Here is a 23,181-nt window from a genome sequence, read left to right as displayed (position 1 = left end):
CAAGCTAATCAGTTAATCATCCATTCAATTATTCAATGAGTCGCCCATCCAACCAGTCCAATCATTGAGCAATCAACACAACAACCACCAATGAAGGATGCAGTCAACCAAACAATATATAAATATTTTTTCTATTTATACATATTTACTCACTCACCATTATCATTAATGGCAATATTTTTGTCGAGACAAAAATAATTCACAGGTGATAAAACTGCATTAGTAGTATTTAATCAGGTGTAGCGGACCTTGAAGAAGCAGAACCGACCATTAAGGCAGTGATATGTAATCAAACATGGCGTTTGGCGGGGAAAGCCATGTGGTACAACATACAAACGGGACGACGATGGTACCGAAACAGCTGTTTTTGTGTTCTATTTCTAGCAGTTCAGCGGCTGCTAACCCCCCCGTGCAGGTAAGTGGAAACATCTTGAAGTTGTGATCAAACATACCGTAGGAAATGCAATATCATAACACTTAATGAAACGTGACGCGTCAATAGATCTAGACGAAGCCATTAAGGCGATTAAAAGTTGTGATATATAATTATTACTGGCAACAGTTGTTCACATAAAGTTAAGCTTTTATACATTTTTGTATTCTCTGGTCACGACCAAAATCTTAGATTCACCATAGTTCTACCCAAATGACAGTTTTTAATCATTTTACCTGCCAAATTACCATTTTTTAGTGAGAAAGGTGAGTGTCTGTTACAAGAATTAGATGAAAAACATATTTCTAGTTTACTGAGAAAGCCATATATCTAATTAAGAAACATTTGTACCATTTACTATAATAAAACAAGCAATATGAATTTAAATTAATGCATACATTCGATTATTTACGAAAGTCGTGCGCATACCCAGCATGCAGCAGTGGCAGTGTTTTACATAACTACGCCTCAAGTTATTATCTGCAATGAACTGTTCCACTTGCGCATGAAAAAAATTAATTGTAGTGAAGGGAGTAGTTTTTCGATTATGCAGTATTTGTTGTAATTATAGTGACAACTGTTTTTGATGGACATCTTAATGGTGTAATACCCAATGACACACCATAGTTGAAGGACATTCACAGAAGCGAGAAGAATTTTGTTGTAAATACCAAAAATATAGGAGGGGTTTTTGTTAGTTCTCGTGAGAGTAAAAGGACTAAGAAATATTGAATAAAACACGCTGCATAGCCATTTTATGGCTTGCCTGGCTGGGAGGTACACTACGAAGGTCACCTTCGTGCAATGAGTATCCTAATGCAGATATAAACCGACTGATGTCGTCTTCATGCCCCGCCAACGCGATGCATGAGCTCCATAACAAAGTGTCTAAGGATCTCTTTTCAAGTTTAATAGAATCACCTGACGACAATAACAGAAGCTTCGAACGTAGTGTAAACGCCTCCTTACTGGACTTGTTGTTGAACAAAAGCCTCAACGTGCCGCGAATATTGATCCCCGCGATTCTTCCTGACAACAACAACAAGCGACGCTCGGAAGTGACCGTTGACAGTTTCCAGTCGAAGTGACGCCCTTGAATTCGGGATACAGGTAGGGAAAAAAAAAAAAAAAAAAAAAAAAAAAACATAACCATAAACGTCTTGGTCACCCATATAAGGAGGTATGGTGGCACAGCACAATCCTACTTTTTGTCTCGACTCCCCCCCAAAAAAAGAATACGAATAAAGGGGAAAGTTGCCTCGTTCCACCCCATTCAGTCCCCTTATGTAATGCGCATGGGGACTCAGCGGCATTGTTCTTGTCTCCCACAGATTGCTAAATAATAATAAAGCACACTCATAGGTGTGGTAACTGAGAATTTAAGGCGGATAGCAGTGAAGAATAGAACAGGTTAGATGACTCAATGTTCTTCTGTGAGTAAAAAAAAAAGTCTCTAAAACCACTAAATCAGCGTTTCCCAACCTGTTCCGACTCTAGTGGCCCTTGTAGTCAGGTCTAAGCAGTCCAGCACCTCGTAACTAATATTGTATTACTTCAATGATAAAGGAAAGTGTATGTATGCATCGTTTCCCAGCATCCCCCATAAATTATTTGAACACCCCAGGTCGGAAACGCTGCTCTGTTTAACGGGTTTGCGAAAATAAAGACAGAAAAAGTGAAAAGTGCAGTATGCTGTGGTTTGTCGAAAGTTAAATTTTGGTCATTAGCTACCATGATGATGATGATGATGATAATAATGAATAATAATAATAATAATAATAACAATAATATTAATAATAATAAGATGAAACAACAAAAATAATAATACACGTAGATAAATAATGAAATGGATAAGATTATGACTCATAATTCATGATACATTGACGACTTAGATCCATCAAAAAAATAGTCATGCGACACTAGTGAGTCAGACCCAGTCACGTCATAACAATGACTCGGGTAAATTGTCACAGCCCAGACATCATCGATGACGTCACAACGTGTTATTGCGTTGTATCTCACCACAGAAGACGTAAATTACGACATAGGCCTATTCGCTCCACCTCCGTGGCCAAGGTGAGGAAGATACCGAAATCAGGCGATAAGAAATTCGATAACGGGGGAAAAAGGCCGAATGCCGTGTGTATACGCTCGTGTGAAGAATAACATTGGATATTCATATATGTGTATATATATATATATATATATATATATATATTTATATATATATATGCATATATATATGTATACATATATATATATATATGTATATATATATATATATATATATATATATACATATATATTTATATATACATATATCTGTATATATATTTTTATATATATATATATATATATGTGTGTGTGTGTGTGTGTGTGTGTGTGTGTGTGTGTGGTCACATGAAGAATTGTCACCCCAGTACGCCGAATATCAAGTGGAATATATATTGGGTTATGTTAGGTTAGGTTGAGTTGAATGAGGGCTATGCTTATTGTCATCGACTTACACAGCCGAAGAATCGTAAACCCAGGATAGACCACATGTGACCTCTCCCAGTACCTTGTATACACCAAATTTCTGTACTTAAATTGTTAGCCTCCTTTTATGTATTAGATTCTTTTCTCGCCTGAAGATGGTTGAAAGCATCAACCGAAAGCTTGCATTATGTATTATTGTATAGTATTTTCTTAACAATACAATATGGATCTCGGCAGCCTCGTTTTTGACCTCCCTTCTGATTACAAGAAGTCTATTCGGAAGATAGAGAAAACTACTAAGAAGTTAGTTGATACTGAATTTGCGCTGGTCTTTAACCAAACATGTTTAAAAGAGAACTTACTGCCTATTTATTCTAATATATATATATGTGTGTGTGCGTGTGTTTTTACTTCCCAAACGCCGCCATCTCGCCTGGGGGTAGTGACTAGACAAGTTTTACGCAGGAATACTTCAGTGTGAATGGGGGAGATTTTGGTAACACCCCTACTGACCAAATTAACGCATATGTTTTTATGATTGGAGGCGTATTTCCTACCAAAGGAGAATTCTGATTACTTTAATAATCTGCAGCCTTACTCCTTGAATTTATCTTCTACGCTGTGGTGCACATGTACCCCACAAGCATTCTAGCATCGGTGCAAATTGTATGCATCTGGAGTTGGAGTGTATAGGACCTGACGCTGGTATTGACAGGCCAGAAAGGGTCACCGCAATTAGGTCGTGTTTTGTCATTGCGTCGGGTCAGTCCCGCGTTTATATACTGTCCGCCCCGAGCGGACAGGCTAGTTAGTTCCAAGATCTAAGAATATAAGGTCTAACCACTTCCGACCGAATTTCGAGGGAGTTGGCGCAGCGGGCCCGTGAACGTCACCTGGCTGCTCAAAGTGGGGTTAGCGGGTCCTATAGCTGTCAGTTGAAGCTGGTCCGTCGTTCGAAAATACCGTCGCCTTCGCTCGCACTGCTCCACGCAATTAGTTATATTCTGACAAATATAATATAAAATATATATATAAATATATATAAAATATTATAGTTCCTGTCTATATATATGAATATATAATATATATATTATATAATATATATATTATATAATATATATATATATAATATAAAATATTATAGTTCCTGTCTTCCTTGGCGTTTCACAGTTTTCTTCAGTGTATCATAAAGAGAAAATGGACTCAGCCAAATGACGTCAGAAGCTGCGCAGAAGAATGTAAACGGTCTGACCTGTATATTTAGACCTTGGTTAGTTCTCTATACTTAACTTGTTACACGTCCCTAGGCCTTTGCGGTCGGTCCCCCACTTCGAGGAGGGGGGGGGGGCACCACGCCACGTCTGCCTCTGACACTCTTATCTTCATCAGAATAAAGTATACAAACGAAACCGCGCATCACTCTTGCCTTACGTCACCTAGTCCAGAGTAACACACTCATGTTACAACGCCACCTTCACAATTCCGCCTCTTCGTCGCCAAATTGCCCCCCAGGGATGGAAGCGCTGGCCATTGGTTACAAAATATAGATGAAATGTTCCATAATTCGGGAAGAAAAAAGTTCCGAAACACACAAAGTCTGAATACCAGAAACAAATTATTATTAAAGAAGAAGAAGAAAACTAAATCTATTTTTACCTTCCGATTATCGGAGAGTGTTTGGTTTTAGAGATTTCCTGTAACAGAACTATCTGTTTTCTGCAACATCCTTACATGGACTACTGCATTCGGAAGTTCTGCATTTAAATTAATAATTAATCACAGGAAAGCGTGGGAAGGTTTACCCAATTCTTGTTTGTCTTTGGCTCTGAAAAATAGGGTCCTTCTTTTCCAAGGCTAAGACGTTATCTAATTTTGCGCCCTCCCCCCTGGTGATTTTTTTTTTTTCATTTCCAAATAAGTTCAGATAACTTTATTTTATTTATTCATTTAGATAGAGGTCATTGTTGGGGGGTATTCCGGGAGAGAAAGAAAACGGGAAGAAGAGAGAAATAGAAACTAAAAGATACAGAGAAAGAAAAAGAGGGAAAAAACAAGAAAAGAGAAAAGAAAACGAGGAAAAGGACAAGGAGAGACAGACATCAAAGAGAGAGAGAGAGAAAAAGAGCTAGAAAAATGACGAAGAAAAGAAAGATAGGGCGAGGGTGGAAGAGAGATTAAAGGAGGGAGAAGGAAAGGGTGACGAGGATGAGGGAGGGAGATGGAGCTGCACATATTGGGCGAGGGTGGAAGAGATTGAAGGAGGGGGAAGGAAAGGGTGACGAGGATGAGGGAGGGAGATGGAGCTGCACATATTGGCTGTCGACTCGAGCTGTCAAGTCGTCTACTACATGAGGGTCCGGCGCCACTTGGGGGACCGAAATTGGGTCGGTTGTTGGAGGACGCGCAAAGAGAGAAAGAGAGAGAGAGAAAAAGAGGGATTTTATGGACTTGGGCTGCCGCCAAACAGGAACAGAAGGAACCGTGGCTGCAATCCTCAGTTTGGTGAGAGGTGAATAAATCAAACAAATAATTATGTAGATAAATAGATGCATGAGAATGAAATTAGCGTGGACACAAATATGTACATACGTCAAGATACATATGTAATGCAATGCATATCATATGCACATGAATGTGCTAATGCATAAAGCCTCCACGTGTTTGTAATATATATACAATTACATGAAAATGAGCATATAAACTGTAAACTTAAAGAACGTGACCCAAATTTTGTAAAGTATACGCCGGCTTAATTATCCACGTATAAATATACATATGTATATAACCTATACATGTATACACGGAACGTACATGAAAATCATAACCACACACATGGCCATGCAGGAATTGCATATCAACACAAGTGGTCCGAAAGTTACTTAAACAAAATTGTATTTCGCTAACATTAATTTCAACGGAAGCAGTTACATGAACGCTTGCATGCATGTCTGAGTTACCCTGCTTTAATTTCAATTAAATTATTTTGATGGTGTACTTTCTCATTATGGTGTATGTGCACGAGAATTTCTCGATGAAACACACACACACACACACACACACACACACACACACACACACACACACACACACACACACACACACACACACACACACACACACATATATATATATATATATATATATATATATATATATATATATATATATATATATATATATATATATGTATATATATGTAGTACCCGACCTCGTTATGGACAGGAAGGTCTCATATCAGCACTGTTTATCACTGCAACTTGTAACTCTTTCAACACATGGACTGGATGAAAGTATACTGCTGGATGGCCTCCAATATCACCTTCTCTAACGCCATGAGACTATGATGAAAAAAAGGTTTGCAAGGCAAAGACCTGAAGCCTTCAAGATTTGAACGAAGAAGAAAAAAAGCAACAGCGGAGTTTGACACATTGAAAAATGTGAAGGAGAGTTTTCCACTCGCTGTCCGGGAGATTTTTTTTATATAACTTGTGTTTTCTTAAAAAGAGAGAACCAAGTTTGACACTTTGAAATCTGTGAAAAAGAAATTGAAATGCTAAAATATGCAACGCCTTTTCAAAGGGGAAATTATATTTTAGTTTCTTTTTAATTTATGTACATTTCGTTTACTTTGGATATAATTTGACAAAAAATCATCTAGATGAAATATGATTATTAACATTATTACAGTAAGATTGGGACCATTGACGGTGTCTGCTAGTGGTGCTCCTACAAGAGGGACATCAGATAAAGTCATCTCCCTACTGTTCGTCTTCAAAACCAGTCAACATCCTCACCTCCATCTGGGTATGCAACCTCGAGGGGTTGGCACTCGGTCTCCTGACCGGGCCAAAGATAATTATGTTTCCATCAATACCAACTGCATTATATACTCTTATACACTAATGTAACACAAGTCCATAGTTTCTCAGATCTATGGAAGGACACGAAGACTGTTGCCAGTCATCGCGGGGTCGCGGGTATTCGGTCAAAGGTCATTGAAACTCGTGGGAACAATTTTTACGGTAAATTAACTCTTGAGCCACTCTGTATATTTACAATATACATATGTATGTGTATGCACTATGATATTGACCAGTGCAGCTGATACTCGACTTTTGGGGGGCGCCCCTGCGGACCAGAGTCCTTGTAATTCGTCCGTATGAGAGCCTAAAAATTTACCCGTAATTGTAGGATGATGCTTTTTTTTTTTATGATGATCCATTGAAGTTTTATGACTGCCTTTTCCGGTTTCCCTCTCCCCCAAGTGCTTCATTAAAAGAGGAGTAATGGGACTAGGGATCCTGCTCACTGCATGTTTCTCAAGCCATAAAAGAATCAGGAAGGACTCCAACAAAAACCCTAGTAAGTAGGTCATTAACTGTGTGAGCGTGTGGTACAGATGAGAGCGAAAGTAAAAATGTTGGCGGTTTGTCAGAAGATGACCGTGTTAGCGTAAAATTATATTATATTGAAAGGAACGGGTGAGTTCGATTTTGGTAGTTTGGTGTAGTGAGCGTTGAAATAATGGGTTTAAAAAGAAGATTAGATAACTGTATAGTTAGGATGAGAGGTGGTAAAGGACATGGAACTGCTTAGTGTAGGTCTTATGACTTGTGGGCTTCTCCATTTTTATGTTCTTATGAGGATGTTGGGGAATGATGAGTGGGCCAAGGAAGGAAGGAGTGGCTATTCTGGTACGTGATGAGACAGGAAATGGGCGGTGGAGTGTTGGTGGGGGAGTGTTTTCAAGGTTAATATGAGTGAAGTTAAAACTGAGATAGGAAAGGTTTTATTTTTATTTAATTTATTTGTTATTAGTATAACCTTTGTTTATTTTTAGTGTCTATGGTCCTGGCAATGAAAATGAAAAGGAAGGGGAGGCTTTTTGAATTGGTGTACATGAGGAATTAAAATTCAGAAGTGTTGGATGTTATTGGTAGAGTAGGAGATGAACTAATGTAGTAGGGAGGTCTGGGGTGTCATGTAAGAATTAGAGTGGAGAAAGGATGTTGGAGACGTGTTTACAAAGGGAGTTATCGATAGCAAACTCTTATAAGAAAGCCAAGCATGAATATGCATGTTAAAGGATGGTGGAGGGAAGGAAGGTTGATAAGGTATTAATGGACAATGTAGTGGTATCCAATGGGAGGATCGGAAGAGGTCTGAATGTTCATGTTTTTCAGGGAAGAGAGTGGGGGATCGTCAATTTATTTATTATTATTTCTGCAGAAGGAGAATTGAGAATAGAGAAGTGGAAGAGGAAAAAGGGAGGTAGAGAGGAGCTTAGGAATAAAAAAAGGGGGGGGGGGTCCACATGAAGAATTGTCACCCCAGAACGCCCACACGAAGAATCGTCACCCCATGAGATCCCACCTGAAGAATTGTCACCCCAGTACGCCGAATATCAACAGTGGAATAAAGATTAGGTTAGGTTGAATGAGGGTTATACTTATTGTCATCAACTTATACAACCGAAGAATCGTAAACCCAGGATGGCCCACATGAAGGATTGTCACCGTAGGATAGCCCACATGAAGAATTGCCACCCTGTCAAAGTCTGGGTTAAAAAAAAAAAAAAAAAAAAAGGATAGGTGTGAATGGTATTTGATTGGCGTTGCCGAAGTGATAATTCCTCTTCTCAAATTTTTTAAGAATAGACGAGGAGGTGGGAATGAGGGTCGCCATGTTATGAAGATGTGGGGGTAAACCAGCCACGGCCATCAGGCCCTGCCATGGAGGTGCCGTGTCATGCTACATTGCTTCTGACCCAGGCAGTGGGCGGGAGTCAGGGATGGTCTTTCAGCCACAAGGGGCTTTGATAAATGAGGAAACAAATGGGTGTGGGGTGGGTGGCCTTGCCATATATGGGAAAGAGGCCTTTTGGTATTTACATTTTAAGATAATAGCAACATTACCATCCACCCGAGTCTTGACTTCATTTCTTACAACAAAGCCATTAATGACTGTCTCACGGCTAAAAAAAAAAAAAAAAAAAAAAAAAAAACTCTGCAGTGGTAGTCTCTCAAGAACCACACTATTCTAAGTTCTGTGCTTCTCCATCGTTTCTTTCATAGCGAAAGTTTGGGCCATTAATTTCACGTTGTAAGTTAATGCCCCAAACTTTGTTCTGCTTGCGCAGTGACACACTCCCACTAACACGATGCAAGGCACCGTTAGGAGACGATGATCCAACGGGAATGCTAGTTACAGTTACGAGTAGGTTGTTCCTGATGTTGGTGTGAACTCTGTTAGAACGATCTGACCTTTCCTTCGAGGTTCTGGTGGCAACAGTCTTCAGTGCCAACATATCCATACTATTTGTGGGGTTTCTGTACAGTTTCGTCTCTACTCGAATGCGCTTTTGTAATAATTAAACATATTAAGCCTCCTCACCATCAAGGGCAGTATTTGTCTTTGGTAAGGCATGTGTATTTGATCATTAAGACGTCACATTGTGCTCGCCTGGTTTTTATACTCGTTAATTAATGAAAATGACGATTTTATGAGGGTCTACATATCCATGTCATGTTCAACGTGCACGTACACAATTAGCCTCAGCTACTTATGAATAATTTTCGGAACCAGTTATACTTATATTTTTTCTACAATAGCGATGTTTATGTAACTACACAACTATGGTGCCTCTCCACTTTGTTTGATTAAAAAATACGTCATACATTTTGTAAAACATGCCTGTGCTCCAAGGCTTTTACATATTACGTCATCCAACCGTAGGAGGACGAACTCAACACGGAAGTAGAGGCAAAGTCGTGGACAATATTTTAAACAACGAAATACAGACTCGTTGTTATCATTTACAGTTGAGACAGTTGGGCATATATTTATTATTCTAAAATCTTTGTTTCTAGACAACATATTACGTAAGCAACTGAAAGGAAGTGACGGTATATGCTAATCGTTTGATTATCCAAGCGGGGAGAACAATGTTGCCATAACGTTGGGTATGGATTTTCCGACGGTGTACCCGCTGACCCCCAAGCCTTACGGACAGCTCAACTCGTTTCTATTTACCTCGGATTGACGTCATGCGTTGTCATTATGTTTTCCAGGAGTATTATTCGTCGAGGTTGCTTCTCATTGTCATTGGCAACTTTTATACATTTGTTCTGGTTGCCACCAAGCGATTAAGGGAGGGAAACCCCGCCTTAACCGTTTGTGATGGTGAGCGTAGGAAAGGCGTATGTAGCAATCCTTGATAGTGGGATATCTGCGTTCAGTCTGTCGCTGTTATGATATTTCAATTGTAACGATTGACTATCTAATACCAGAATTGAACATATATATATATATATATATATATATATATATATATATATATATATATATATATATATATATATAAAAGAAAGCTATTGGAGCTAATTATGTTATGTTTAATCAAAACCAAACATCGCCATTATCTTTTTCGTCAGCATAGCAACATTGTTTTCCATTTCTTTCTGATTTATTTTATATGATTTGCCACATCATCAAGACCTTTCCCTAGTGCTTCGTGCTTCGACATTTTACAAGATCGACATATATTTTTCTTCCTCCCTCCTTATCCCAAGGCCTTCTTCTCGGGTGAATTCTTCACTTGTTTCACTTGTTCACATAATTTCGTCTTATTTCACAGGTTACATGCATCATTTAACCCATTCAACTCCGATGACAAGATGTCTTGTCATTTGGTCAAATAAAACAAAAAATCATAAAACACCAAAATGTTTGATCAAACACCAGAAAAATATGACGTCACTCCTCGCTTCGCTCGCAGCGAAGCGAGGACTGACGTCATATTTTTCTGGTGTTTGATCAAACATTTTGGTGTTTTATGATTTTTTGTTTTATTTGACCAAATGACAAGACATCTTGTCATCGGAGTTGAATGGGTTAAACCTTCTAGTTCATTATTATAGCTCCTTTTAAACAGAAAATGTTTGTTGTCAAGTAGATTTCATATAACCCCTGGTGATTTTAGAGTTCGTATGCTCAAACTTTGGTTACTTTTGTAGCCATTTATAGATAACTTTTCCTCGTCGCTAGAGGACGTGGGCTCCGCATTAGGCTTATTTTCAAATCGGCCACATCTGCGTCGACACCAACTTATCCTAGTACATAACAGCACCATGCAAACATACAGTATATTCTTCGTTGTTGAATATATGATATTCGTATATCCCTACTCACAGTAGTTTATTTATATTATCATATTTTCTTAACAAAATTGTACAGAAATAAGCTTACATGTTTTTTGTGTTATCCTCGGCAGTTATAATTGTTATTTCGAACTATGTGTTCTTTTCATTATATGCACTTCATGTATATTGATGCAATGCCAAATAAACTTTCAGATGGAACAGCAACAAGTTAGGCTTACGTGAGTACAGTTCCCACGCTTTGTCATTTTTTTTTCATGACTATTTAAGGACTTTTCATGACCCACTGATGCACTTTTTCAGAACCTATGAACAGAAACTCCTGGATAGCCCAACACCTGCAAAAATGACCAGAAAATGCATTTCAAGGGCAGTGGACCTGCAGAATATCTTGTCCACTGTTAGAACCACCACAATTGAAGAGGGATTTTTTTTTATTGCCGGTTGATATATATATATATATATATAAATATATATATATATATATATATATATATATATATATATATATATATATATATATATATATAAATATATATATTTTTGGTGGAAAACAAAATCCACAACTTGAATTTTTCTTCAGTAATTAAGGACTTCTCACAAAATTTTATGACCTGGGTTTTTAAGGACTTGGACGAACCCTGCAGGATAATAAGATGCATTGCGTGTCAAATACGTCCGTATAAATGCATGTGAACACTATTCAAGACTAACAGATAAATAACCATGTTATTGATTAACTAAAAACATGCCCGTAGTGCTGAACATTAAGATTATTTTTTATGGAAATAACAATATTTGAAATGAGGCTATCGGCAGGCAATTCTGTTCAGCACAAGGACGCCCCAAGCACTGCAAGGGAACAAACATTAAACTATTCGACGCCAAATAGATGGTGAAAGTTATTCGACAGAGAAGAAATGCCCACAAACTTTTGGAAGACGATTGCACAGAAGCAACAGAAACACCCGTATTGGATTAAGGGACAAAATTAAATTCTCGAAAACTCCCATCACATTTGTGATTCGGAAGTTTTCTGGCTGAAACAAATTTCACTCTGAGTTCATTTTTTTTTAACAAAATAGAGGGAAATGACAAACGGTACGGTACAAAATAAACATTGGCTGCAAGAAAAAAGTAAACAACGACCCACGCGCGACTCTGCTATCAAATTGTTGGTAAAAAATTAGTGACCAGATATTTTCCCTGCGCTGGATCAGTTTTTTTACGACAGAAGCAACAAAAACACTGCAACCCAACCTTATCTCGATCGCTAGCACTAGGTCAAAGTTCAGCAAGTTTCCTTATACGAACAATTTCGTCATGCTCATCCAGAGTACTGTGACCATGTACGTAGAAAAGACTTTATTCAGCTTGGAATTAGATTTGGTACTCAAAATGTCATTTGATTATAATTATTTCGTGTTGTGATTTACTGTTGATTCAACAAAACTCACTTTTAAAGTGACGTCTTATTCAACTATCGGCCATCAGTAAGGATGATTTTCATCAGCATAACGTGTATTTATCGTCTCCTACGGGATTCAAATGAGTGACCATAGGACATCGACCCAAACAATTAATCTTCGATAATTTAATCCTCCGGCACTACTGGTGTTGCCATGCGTGGTCTTGTTGCCACCCATTTGGGTCCTACATTTCAGGCGAACATTAGGCGAACGCAAATCCTACTAACTTAAAGTGTTTGCTGATTTATTAGTAGGGTGAAGTGAGGAATGATACTTGCAATCGAGGTTGCCCCATCTGTCATTTTTGCTAGGGGAGCTTTATACAAGTGACGGTTATGTATTTTTTTTTTCAAAGATAATTCGTTGTTCCTCAGTGAGACAAACCCACAGCAAAGTAATCTTACATAAGAAATTAATATTTTTATTATTATTAGGGTTTTGGGATTAAATAAAGTTAGCGTAAATATAGATTATTTATTTATTTATAAAACATGCCCATTTTCCTGGTCACTTGCGTCCGATACTATAAAACATTTTAAGTTAGCTTCTGGCAGCAGTATGATTTCAAATTTCAACACGGTAACGGACAAGGGATTTTTGCTGCTAGGAGCGGGTGGATCTTGATGATCCACACCGGCGCTTGATATATGATATATAATTATAATTTTATATGTTATATATTATTGTATACATAGTATATAATTATAATTTATTGTTATAATTTGACAACTGTCTTGACAATGCACATGATCATTTATTCACATTTCACGAACATAACAAAAAATATGACATTTACTAACTGAAAACCACAAGTTTACTTTTAATTATCTTAAATGAACAGTCTAACAAGATTGCAAATTATTTCAAATATGAATTGTATCTCATAACCAGGCTGTATTCCATATCTTGTATAAAGTGTCTAAATGATTATGTTGGCCAAATGGATCGAAATATTGACATCGATATTATGAAACACAAAATAAATGTTAAATATGCCTATTTTTCCAGTTACATCCAGGAATAACACCATACCACAGATTGGAAAAATACTAGTGCTGCATAAATGTAATTGTATTTTTAAATGAAAAAGAATGTTCAATGAGCATGTATCATAAAATCGAATAATTTAGATTTGTCACAAATGTTGGTTACCTGACTCAATCGACCGGTGAATACCTCTCTATTAATTCTGGACAGACCTCTGACCACGCCCTTGTCTGGCCACCGACCAAGTCATGTGAGCTGACCTTTTCAATTTTGTAACTAAAGTTAACAAAACTACAAAGTTAACCGAAAATTCATGGCATCCACAAAGCCTTTCACGTTTACGATTTTGATGCTGCAAGCAACATACGTCTACGTATTTTTCATAGATAAACAATACTACAACTATTTACAAATATGTGCGCATGCGCTGTGATTCCACATGAATAGATGTAGTATTATAACTAGTGACAAAATATGCATAAATAGCAAATGATGAGAACAACTCGTTCATGTTAGGAATTTTTTAGCTGCAGTGAGGACGTATTAAAGTTTTGAGTAGACACGAAAGTATACATATATATTCTCTGGTTCAATTTTCTGTGTTATTCTGCATTTTCTCCTACTTTTTCTTTTATAATGTTTACTGCTAGTTCGCATCACACACAAGCGTAGTTGTAGTATGCAGGAAATAACGTTTGATTATTTATTTGTCTTTACTATTTTTTTGCGTGATTCACCATGGTCTTGGATCACGTGTTGATTCGTGATCGACAGCTATTACCCTCCCGCATGAGAGCTCAGAGCTTATATATGTCCAATCTATGGGTAATGTTGTGACTTTACACACACACACACACACACAACTCTCCGTCCACAGTAATTGGAGTAACGGCTCGCAGCGCAGCGATACTGAAATTATTTCAACGCTGTCGAGCTTTGTGTTTGTGAGTGTTTACACATACGTGTACACGCAAGAATGAGAAAATACAGGAAGCAGCCACCAAAGCGGTTTCCAGGCTTACAGATAAAATGTAGAAAGTGATTAAAAGTATTACAATTCCCAATATGGAAAGAAAGAAGGGAATTGGATGACCGTGGGTCAGATCATCGAAAGGGAAGATAAACAAGTGACACAGATTCCATGGTTCGGGGCTGGAAAGCGTTCAAGGTCATTAGGAATAATTTGGAAATAAGTACACGTAAATAGTAATGGTAATTATAATAATAATTTTGATGATGATAATGATAATAATGATAATGATAACAATAATGATAAAAATAATGATAATGATAACAATAATGATAATGATAAAAATAATGATGATAACAATAATGATAACGAAAATGATAATGATAACGATAATGATAATAATAATGATAATAATAATCATACATGGGTATTGTAACCTGGGATATATTAGAAGATATAGCCCAATCTAACACTAATATTAATTAGAAATTATGTGTATACAATAGTTGAACTCGATGAGTGTCCCTCTCCTGCATATTAGTTAAGTATATACATATGCGCGTTTACCTAATAGGATTTATGTACCTATTTACTAAACAGGAAGAAACACCTGTGTGTGTGTGAGAGATGAAATACGGTCATTATCACGTGCTGGACTCGTGATCGACAGTTTTTACTCTCCTGGTATGTGTGTGTGTGCGCGCGCGCTTACCTAATTGTAATATACAGGAAAGGTACAGCGATCATATGCAAGATCTATATAGATCTTGATCATAAGGTTCCGTTTTCTTCTATCTACGTAGCCTCAAATCCATGTGTTTGGGTGCGCGCGTGCGTTTACTCACAATAGCGTACAGGAAAGAAACGACGATCGTTGGATTCCGTCTCATACTTTTCAATTTATCATACCTTGCTTAAATTCATGTGGTTCACCATGGTCTTAGATCAGGCGTTGGATTCGCAGTCGACAGCTATTTCCCTCTCGGAAGAGAGCTCAGAGCTCATATATGACCGATCTATAATGCTGACCTTACACGCACCCCCCTCCCCAACTCTCCACCCACGAGTTGGAGTAACGACTCTTAGCGCAGCGATACTGAAAGGATTTCAGCCCTGTGTGTGTGTAAAAGTAAGAGGAGGAAAAGCAGGAGGAGAGGGGAGAGAAATTACCTTGTTCACAAACTATCCTTGAGAGACCGGTAGGACTTCTTAGAAATGATGCAATACAACCCTATTAGTCATTCTGAAAGTCCGGCTGTTGCGGAAGTCACTATTTGTGTCTCTGTGAATACTGTATCCATAGAAATAAGGTTGTATACTTGGGATAACTGACTACACCAATTAGACTATAAACTGTTTACCGAAAGAAAAAAGAAAAAATATACAACGGTGACTTCAACAGTTGCCTATTAGTTGCTTCACATATAAATTATTCACACTACTATGTGGTAATATTATAGATATATTCTATTTTATATAATTTCTGTGACCATAAAACAAATATAGAATTGATGTGTTGAAATATGTGTTGAGATTCATCATTGCTCAGCGTCGGCGCGTACTGCGCACAATAAAGGGCAGTTGTTTGAGAGACGAGGTGGTCCCGAAAAAGCGTCGACTGCTAGTTTGTTTACAATGCTGGGGAAAGATGCATGTAGGTTGGCTTTGCGGATCACGAGAACCTATATTCTTAACGCATCTTCTCTTACGAAAGCAGAGATGATGCATAAGTTATCACGAATACATATCTCGCGATGTTGCTATAGTAGTTTAGTGAATAATTTGGAGAGTGCAAGAGGAAAGGACGGTGTCAGTGTTATAGACCTTGATACCGAAGACTACGAAGAAGCGTTGAAAACTCTAGCTCATTCACTCAGTGGCTCACACCAGAAACTTCTTCTAGATGAACTAAATAAAATCGCAGCAACGGAAGCAATGAAAGAGGCTGAAGGTAAGCATTTGATAATTTTTATATATCTTATGTGTTGACATTTTCTCCATATTTATATTAGTAGTTAAAATCAACCATCCCTGCTTACAGAATGAGCTTATAATCTGGGTGGAAATATCAATATACTTTTATTTTGTCTCACAGTTTCACTTTGAAATATATATTTTACAGTTCTGAAGAGCTCTGTATCTTCAATCTTGCATAGATATCATATACTAGTTTTCTTGACACATCATCACATGACATTTAAAGGAAATTTCAGATTAAACCAATAGGCAATGTAAAATGTTATGTATAGATATATGCTGAATGGGCTCAGTGAACACAGTTCAAAATATATCAGTAGCAGTGTAATAATTGCTCAACCTACATTTGGAAAGACAGTAAAATGAATTTACCATAGAAATATGGAAAAATTAATTTACCTGCTCTTTGTCTTTCACTTTGTACTTGGAAGATTTATTTCACCTTGGATCTAACTTTTATGAATAAGTTGGTTCTCCTGGGTGAGATCTTTTATGTTATCGAATAACTAGAGATAATTAGACAGCATTTTAATAAGTAAAGAAATTAAACCCTTTAGTATATTTATTTATATTGTGGAGTGCCAATAGTTACTCTGAATTTTAAATCATGATAGTGACATCATGACTGGTTAGAGTGCATTAATAAAGAGAATTTTCATTTTAAGAAACAAGTGTGCAAGTATTGTGTGATTGTATGATATATCAGTATGAAAGTCATGTATATTAAATATTATATACATATGTATCCCAGATAGACAATTTCCCAGTTAGGATATAGTTTTGTAACAGAAGAAAATAAAGATTGTAAGTGAAAAAATGATAATTGTAGATTCATATATCACTGACTGGAAACTTGTGCCACAGTAGCTTGCTACAGTTCTTAGGTGCTCCCATAGATCTCTCCAGGAAGAAATGATAGACTGCTGTCTGTGTTGTATTAATGTGTGGGATTGTTTGCATGGTATTAGCTTATAGAAGTAGAAAGTGTGGCTTAGTCATTGGTTGTGAGCTCTGTACAAAAAGATTGAGGAAGTACAGTTGGTTAGTGAGATCTTGGGTTTTGTTCAGAACAAGTGTCAGCCCAACAGGGCTGCACCTTTAGATGGAGATGAAGCTGTTGGAGAATTTTGAATACAGATGGCAAGGAGATGACATTTATCTTGGAGGACCACCACTTGTAGGTTAGTGACTGTGATAAAGCAAAAGTCCTCGGACAACACCTTACTCAGAAGCACCTAAGAAGGAGTCCCTCCAATGAGAGATTGATATTCCACACAAAGACATAAATCCTATAAGACTTTGAAAATTAAGGTGTTATTATTTATCTGCCCATTTTTACTGAAACTGATTTAGCAATTGTAGAGATGCGAGTTTCCCACTTGAGTTTAGTAATGAAAGATAGGGATGAATGAGGAGTATCTGATACACAAGCAACAAGAGAAACCATGAAAGACCTCTCCTCCAACTGCTACCCAATAAAGATCACCATAGATCTGGAAGAGAAAATGCAGCCCACATACAAGAGAACATCCATAAATTGCAAAAAAAGCAAATTGGCAAGAATATACTGAGGATATAAAAAAAATCTAATGACATTTGACATTGCCTAGTTCCTATCCCAAGAAAGAGCATAAACACTTTTCCCAAATATATTACAAACTGACAACTACAGAAAAAAGAAAAAATACTACAGGTTGTGATTGACTTATCACCTATGCAACTTACAACTGACCGACTTTATGACCACAACAGCAACCCTCATGTCTGGCTATGACTGTATCATCTGTACCAGTGTTTGACATAAACCTGACAAACGAAAATATATATGTGTAGAGAGATGATACAAATTGTATAAAATGTAAAGAAACTGTAAAAATCAGAAAAATAATATGTAAAGAAATATAAAAAGATTGCAAGAATCATAAACTAAAAAAAACAGTAAGACAATGGCTATAGCAATAGTAAACAAATAAAATAGTGATGAAATGTGACTTAAAGATGATTATAATTTCATAACAGTGTAATATATGTACACTAATTTTAGCTTGGACTGACTTAGATCAGTTCGTCGAAACCGATTGCGGATGTAAGTCGATCATGACTTGTATAAGAAATGAGATAAAGCAAACCAAATATAGATGCCATGCCTCTTTTCACCAATAAATATGTCCCATGACACCAAATTCACTCTTAATTCAATTTTGATGTCACCATCCAAAATCAAGACCCAACACAGAATTTGCATGGAAATAGATTCCACATGCTCCAAATGCAGTCACCACATGAAAATGGTACAAGTTGTAACTGCCCAGAACTCACAAATTTCAAACAACAATATTTAATTTCTTTTCTGTGTTAGATAACTCAGAATTGTGGGTCTTCTGCAAGGGAGGCTACAGGTTGACCATTTGTTTCCATATAATTTAGTTTTCTTGTACTGATTCGTTCATGTTAGGATAAATGAAACATGGTAGATTTTCTTGCATCTATGCAGGAAATACATGACGAGGTATATCCAGGGTTCTTTCATATATGAATTTGTTCATTATATAATGCAGTTAGACTTGATATGATGCATAAAACTGCAAAGTATATACATTGTACTGAAAGTTCTGAGTCTGGTTTATGCTGCATCACATTTTATGTTTGCCTTTTGCAGTCATAGATATCTCCCATCTTTTATTTTGTTGATGTATTATATTTTTTTCTCAAGAATAAGTAATTTTCATGTCGTACATTTATTTATGCAATCTATCTAGACACCAAGAGCATTTCCCCCATATAAGGGAGGTAAGCCAAGTCAGGACACATACCAACTCCCACCCATTCCTTTCTCATCCACCACCCTTTCCCCCCTCGTCTTAGTTCCTCAAGTATGACAGGTCATCCCTGTATCCTGCCCACTGCCTCAGTTTTTACTTGTTGGTAGGTTTGTGGGGGGGGGGGGGCTTGAAACAGGCTGTGCCTCTTAGAAGGAGGAAAGGGTCTCCTGTTCTCTAATTTTCTAACATACCTAGACTCAAATTCATGTATGGTTCCCACTTAATCTGTGTCTGATTTTTAATTATCATATTTAGATTTGAACTTGTGGATTGTTTGAGCTGGGGCTATATCACCTTCTAAGCTATTCCATTGTATCTATATGGAAAAATGTATGTTTAAGAAATTATTAGAAGGCAAATATTGATGTATTTTTCTTTTCATCCCATCAGAGAAGCTGGCATCTATGCGGTGGAGGTCAAAATTTGGGCGTCCATCGTCAGTGCCACCACTTGGAGCAGATCCAACAGGAACTTACTGTGAAATTCCACAAGACTGGCTAGAGAAAAAAGTTGGTATGTCAAGCACTTGCAATCATAGAAAATAGTATGATATATCTCCTGCAAAATATGAAACCTAGCCTTAATAGTCGCTAATGATATTTCTGAGGCTGCTAATTATCTCAGACAAATAGTGTATCTCATTCGTTGTAACTGAATTATAAGGCCTTGAACCAGGGATATATTTATCTTAAGATCTGATTGATTACTGCTGACAGCAGATAAATTGATTGCTTTCCTGTAAATTCTGATTTTGAAATATTGTATTGTTTTAGTGAATATCTGTAGCTCCTAAGCATTATCACTAAAGTATGCCTGTGTGTGTGTAAGAAAACATTGATATTAAAATTTAGATATATAGTATGTAGGGAACTTATGTATGACATTTCTGCAGTGTGTCACTAAGAAAATAATCTGTATGGTTGTTACTATTTTAGACTATACAATTTTATGATATATTCAAAAGTCTTATTGTTTTTAATTGTTCATTTATGTAGAGAGTCCGTAGTACTATGATATCTTGTTATTCTGATACCACCATTTCTTAACAAACTAGAAATTCTGTAGTAATATAACATCTTGTTATTCTGATGCTATCAGCTCTTATCAAATTAGATATTCTGTAGTAATAAAACATCTTGTTATTCTGATGCTATCAGCTCTTATCAAACTAGAAATTCTGTAGTAATATAATATCTTGTTATTCTGATGCTATCAGCTTTTTATCAAATTAGATATTCTGTAGTAATAAAACATCCTGTTATTCTGATACTACCATCTCTTATCAAACTATCATATGTAGACATCTTACTGTAGCAGATTTTCTTGTGCGTAGATGACAGTACAAATGATCACAACTTCATGGAAGATCATACTATGGTGTGTAGAGATTCTTCTAGTTCTTGTGTTTTGCAAATGTATAAGATCTTAATCATATTACCTTGTAATCTTTTCAGAAAAAGAAAATCAATGTAATACATAGATTTTTATTATGGTTGTTCGGGAAGATAAGAAAGTGAGAGTAGGGGCTTCATGTGCTGTTTGGTGTTCACTCTAAATTTTAAAATGTTTTTCATTCATTCTGTATTTCAGTGTTCCTCTTGAAGTTGGTCATGAAGCTAGGAGTAAACGGTCATATAATTGTTTTTTGTTTATAAATCAATCTGCTGAATGCAGTAACATACTGTATAGATTCTGTTGAAGCAAGTTTGAGATTATTTTAATCAGTTGAGGCACAGCCTCTGGACTGAATGGGATCTTGTTATACTGACACCCCATGAAAGCTCTTGTCCGCACCTTAGGTGAATAAAATTGTTTTAGCATTGTCACTGCAGAATCTATAGTGTGTCAACTTGTAGGGGTTGAATATTTGTGGTTCTGAGTTGTAGCATTGAGATATCACAGATGACAAGTTTGAGGAACACTGATGTAGTTAATACTTTGACTTAAACAATGTAGATGATTTGTCCTTCAGCTGAGGATTTACAAATCTCTTAAAATAATTTTAAGGAGTTGCTTTTCCTTTATTTATTTATTTGTTTTTCTTACTGTAATTCCCCACACTTAAATTTGGCCATGAGAATTCATGGCTTTTCGATCTGTCAAAGATGCAGTCATTGTGAAAGTTCCATGCGTGGGGTGTTCAAGCAGTCACCAGCATGCCGTACAGCAAGTTGTCATCCTTCTTCTACCCTTGCTTTCTCCAATTCCCTCCGCCTCTTGTTTTCTACAATAGGTACCAGGGTTCCTCAATGATAGGTACAATAATGATTGGGTGTTTTAAGGGAATTCATGTTGTAATATTGTTTTTTGTGTCTGCATGTTTTATGATACCTTTATACTTGTTCATCTCTTCTAGATGTAGCGTGGATTTTCTCTCATAGTATAAATTACATGTGTTTAAAGATGATAGTTTAGAAAAAAATACACCAGAACTTTACATTGATAGTTATGTAATTTTGTATTTAATGTGTCACTAGTCTAGTGCTGTTAGGATAATTGTAAAGTAACATGAAAATGGCATATTTGTGCATTTATTTAAATTTTGACAGTTTGAAGGTGTGTTTTTACTAAATGTCATCCAATGCTTATTTTGATCTCATAATGTCATATTGTATATTGTGTATGTTAAGGATTATTTCTTAAAGTATTATGCTTAACCACCCCTGCTATGCTTGTTTATATCCAGCAGGATTTAGTGTAACAGCATAGTGTTTGGGAATGGTATGGCATAGTGCTACTATCCTAATGATTAGTGGACATGGGCACTGCACTAGAATTGTATACATATTATATATGTAAATAGTCCATTAATAAGAGGAATGAGTGTGGAAGACCTTGCTGATGTTGCATGGTGCCCCACCCTACATATATGCCCTGCACCACTTCTTCATATTTCTGCATCACATTTCTATATGGCTTTCGGAGTCTTTCTGAACTAGTAAACAAATAATTTCTCAGTGATTCTGCTGAGTGGCAGTATGAGAACACTGCAAGCTTATGTGTTTTACTTTTTACCGCATTGTGCTCTTGGTTGTATTTTGATGTGTTGCCTCCAGTTTTCTGTTGTAGTGAATCATACAGGAATAGCACTTTATAAATGGTTTTTATAATATGTATTTCATCTGTATTTGCTGTAAATTATAATGAAAAATATCTGTGGTTGATTTTTTAAATTTCTTATTGTGCTTAATGTACCATTCTTTCCACAGCTGAGAAGAGAAAGCCTGTAAAGCCAACTGGTGCTGAACTTTGGCAATGTAAGTGATTATATTAATGAGTTGGAGATGGATGTCTTGACTTGTATGCAGCTTGTTTGTTAGTGGTGATGATAATTATATATATATAATAATATATAGGGAAAAAATCCTACAAGTATAGCAAAGGATGCTGATGTTGATTACTTTTCGTCTTAACAGTGGGCGTTTTCAACTCTTTCCCTTTCATTGGGTTTGGCTTTTTGGACAATTTCATCATGATCATGGCGGTGAGTTAATATAGTCATTTGGGTGACTGTCGACTTTCTGTAAGTTGTGTCAATAGTCTTTATATTTGTTTTTATGTGTTATTTCAGAATATGTTGTTGACTTTCAGGGTGATTATATAGACCTGACAATTGGGGCAACTTTAGGAATCAGCACTTTGGCAGCTGCTGCACTAGGAAACACTATAAGTGACCTTGCGGGCATTGGGTCAGCGTGGTACGTGGAAAATATTGCTGCAAAAATAGGAGTCAAACCTCCGAACTTGTCTAAAGAACAGATGCAGCTCTCTTCTTCAACCTGGTCAGCTAACATTGTAAGTAATATAAAGATCACCCATCAGTGGGTATTATTACTCTCATAATTCTTTTACTGGCATAGGGGAAAGTTCCATCACTTACCTCAGA

General features: G+C 36.7%; 1 protein-coding gene across 2 annotated transcripts in view; it reads left to right on the top strand.

The window, feature by feature from the left end:
- Nucleotides 1–288: 288 nt before the first annotated feature.
- LOC143025571 (transmembrane protein 65) overlaps nt 289–23,181 on the top strand; it is a 32,642-nt gene continuing 9,749 nt past the window's right edge. Inside the window, exons 1-5 of one of the 2 annotated variants that reach the window (XM_076185454.1) lie at nt 289–415; nt 19,686–19,808; nt 22,505–22,552; nt 22,712–22,779; nt 22,887–23,090. In XM_076185454.1, coding sequence (XP_076041569.1) covers nt 19,700–19,808; nt 22,505–22,552; nt 22,712–22,779; nt 22,887–23,090 — 429 coding nt within the window. In that variant the 5' untranslated portion in view covers nt 289–415; nt 19,686–19,699. Of the gene's footprint in view, nt 416–16,077; nt 16,448–19,685; nt 19,809–22,504; nt 22,553–22,711; nt 22,780–22,886; nt 23,091–23,181 lie in introns of those variants that run through there. The other variant, XM_076185453.1, reaches the window with a different exon arrangement.

Source organism: Oratosquilla oratoria, chromosome 5 (assembly GCF_046742065.1).
Source record: "Oratosquilla oratoria isolate Oo_2021 chromosome 5, ASM4674206v1, whole genome shotgun sequence".
NCBI classification, from domain to species: Eukaryota; Metazoa; Arthropoda; class Malacostraca; order Stomatopoda; family Squillidae; genus Oratosquilla; species Oratosquilla oratoria.
The sequence above is the reverse complement of the archived record's forward strand: the minus strand, read 5'-3'. Positions and strand labels throughout refer to the sequence as shown.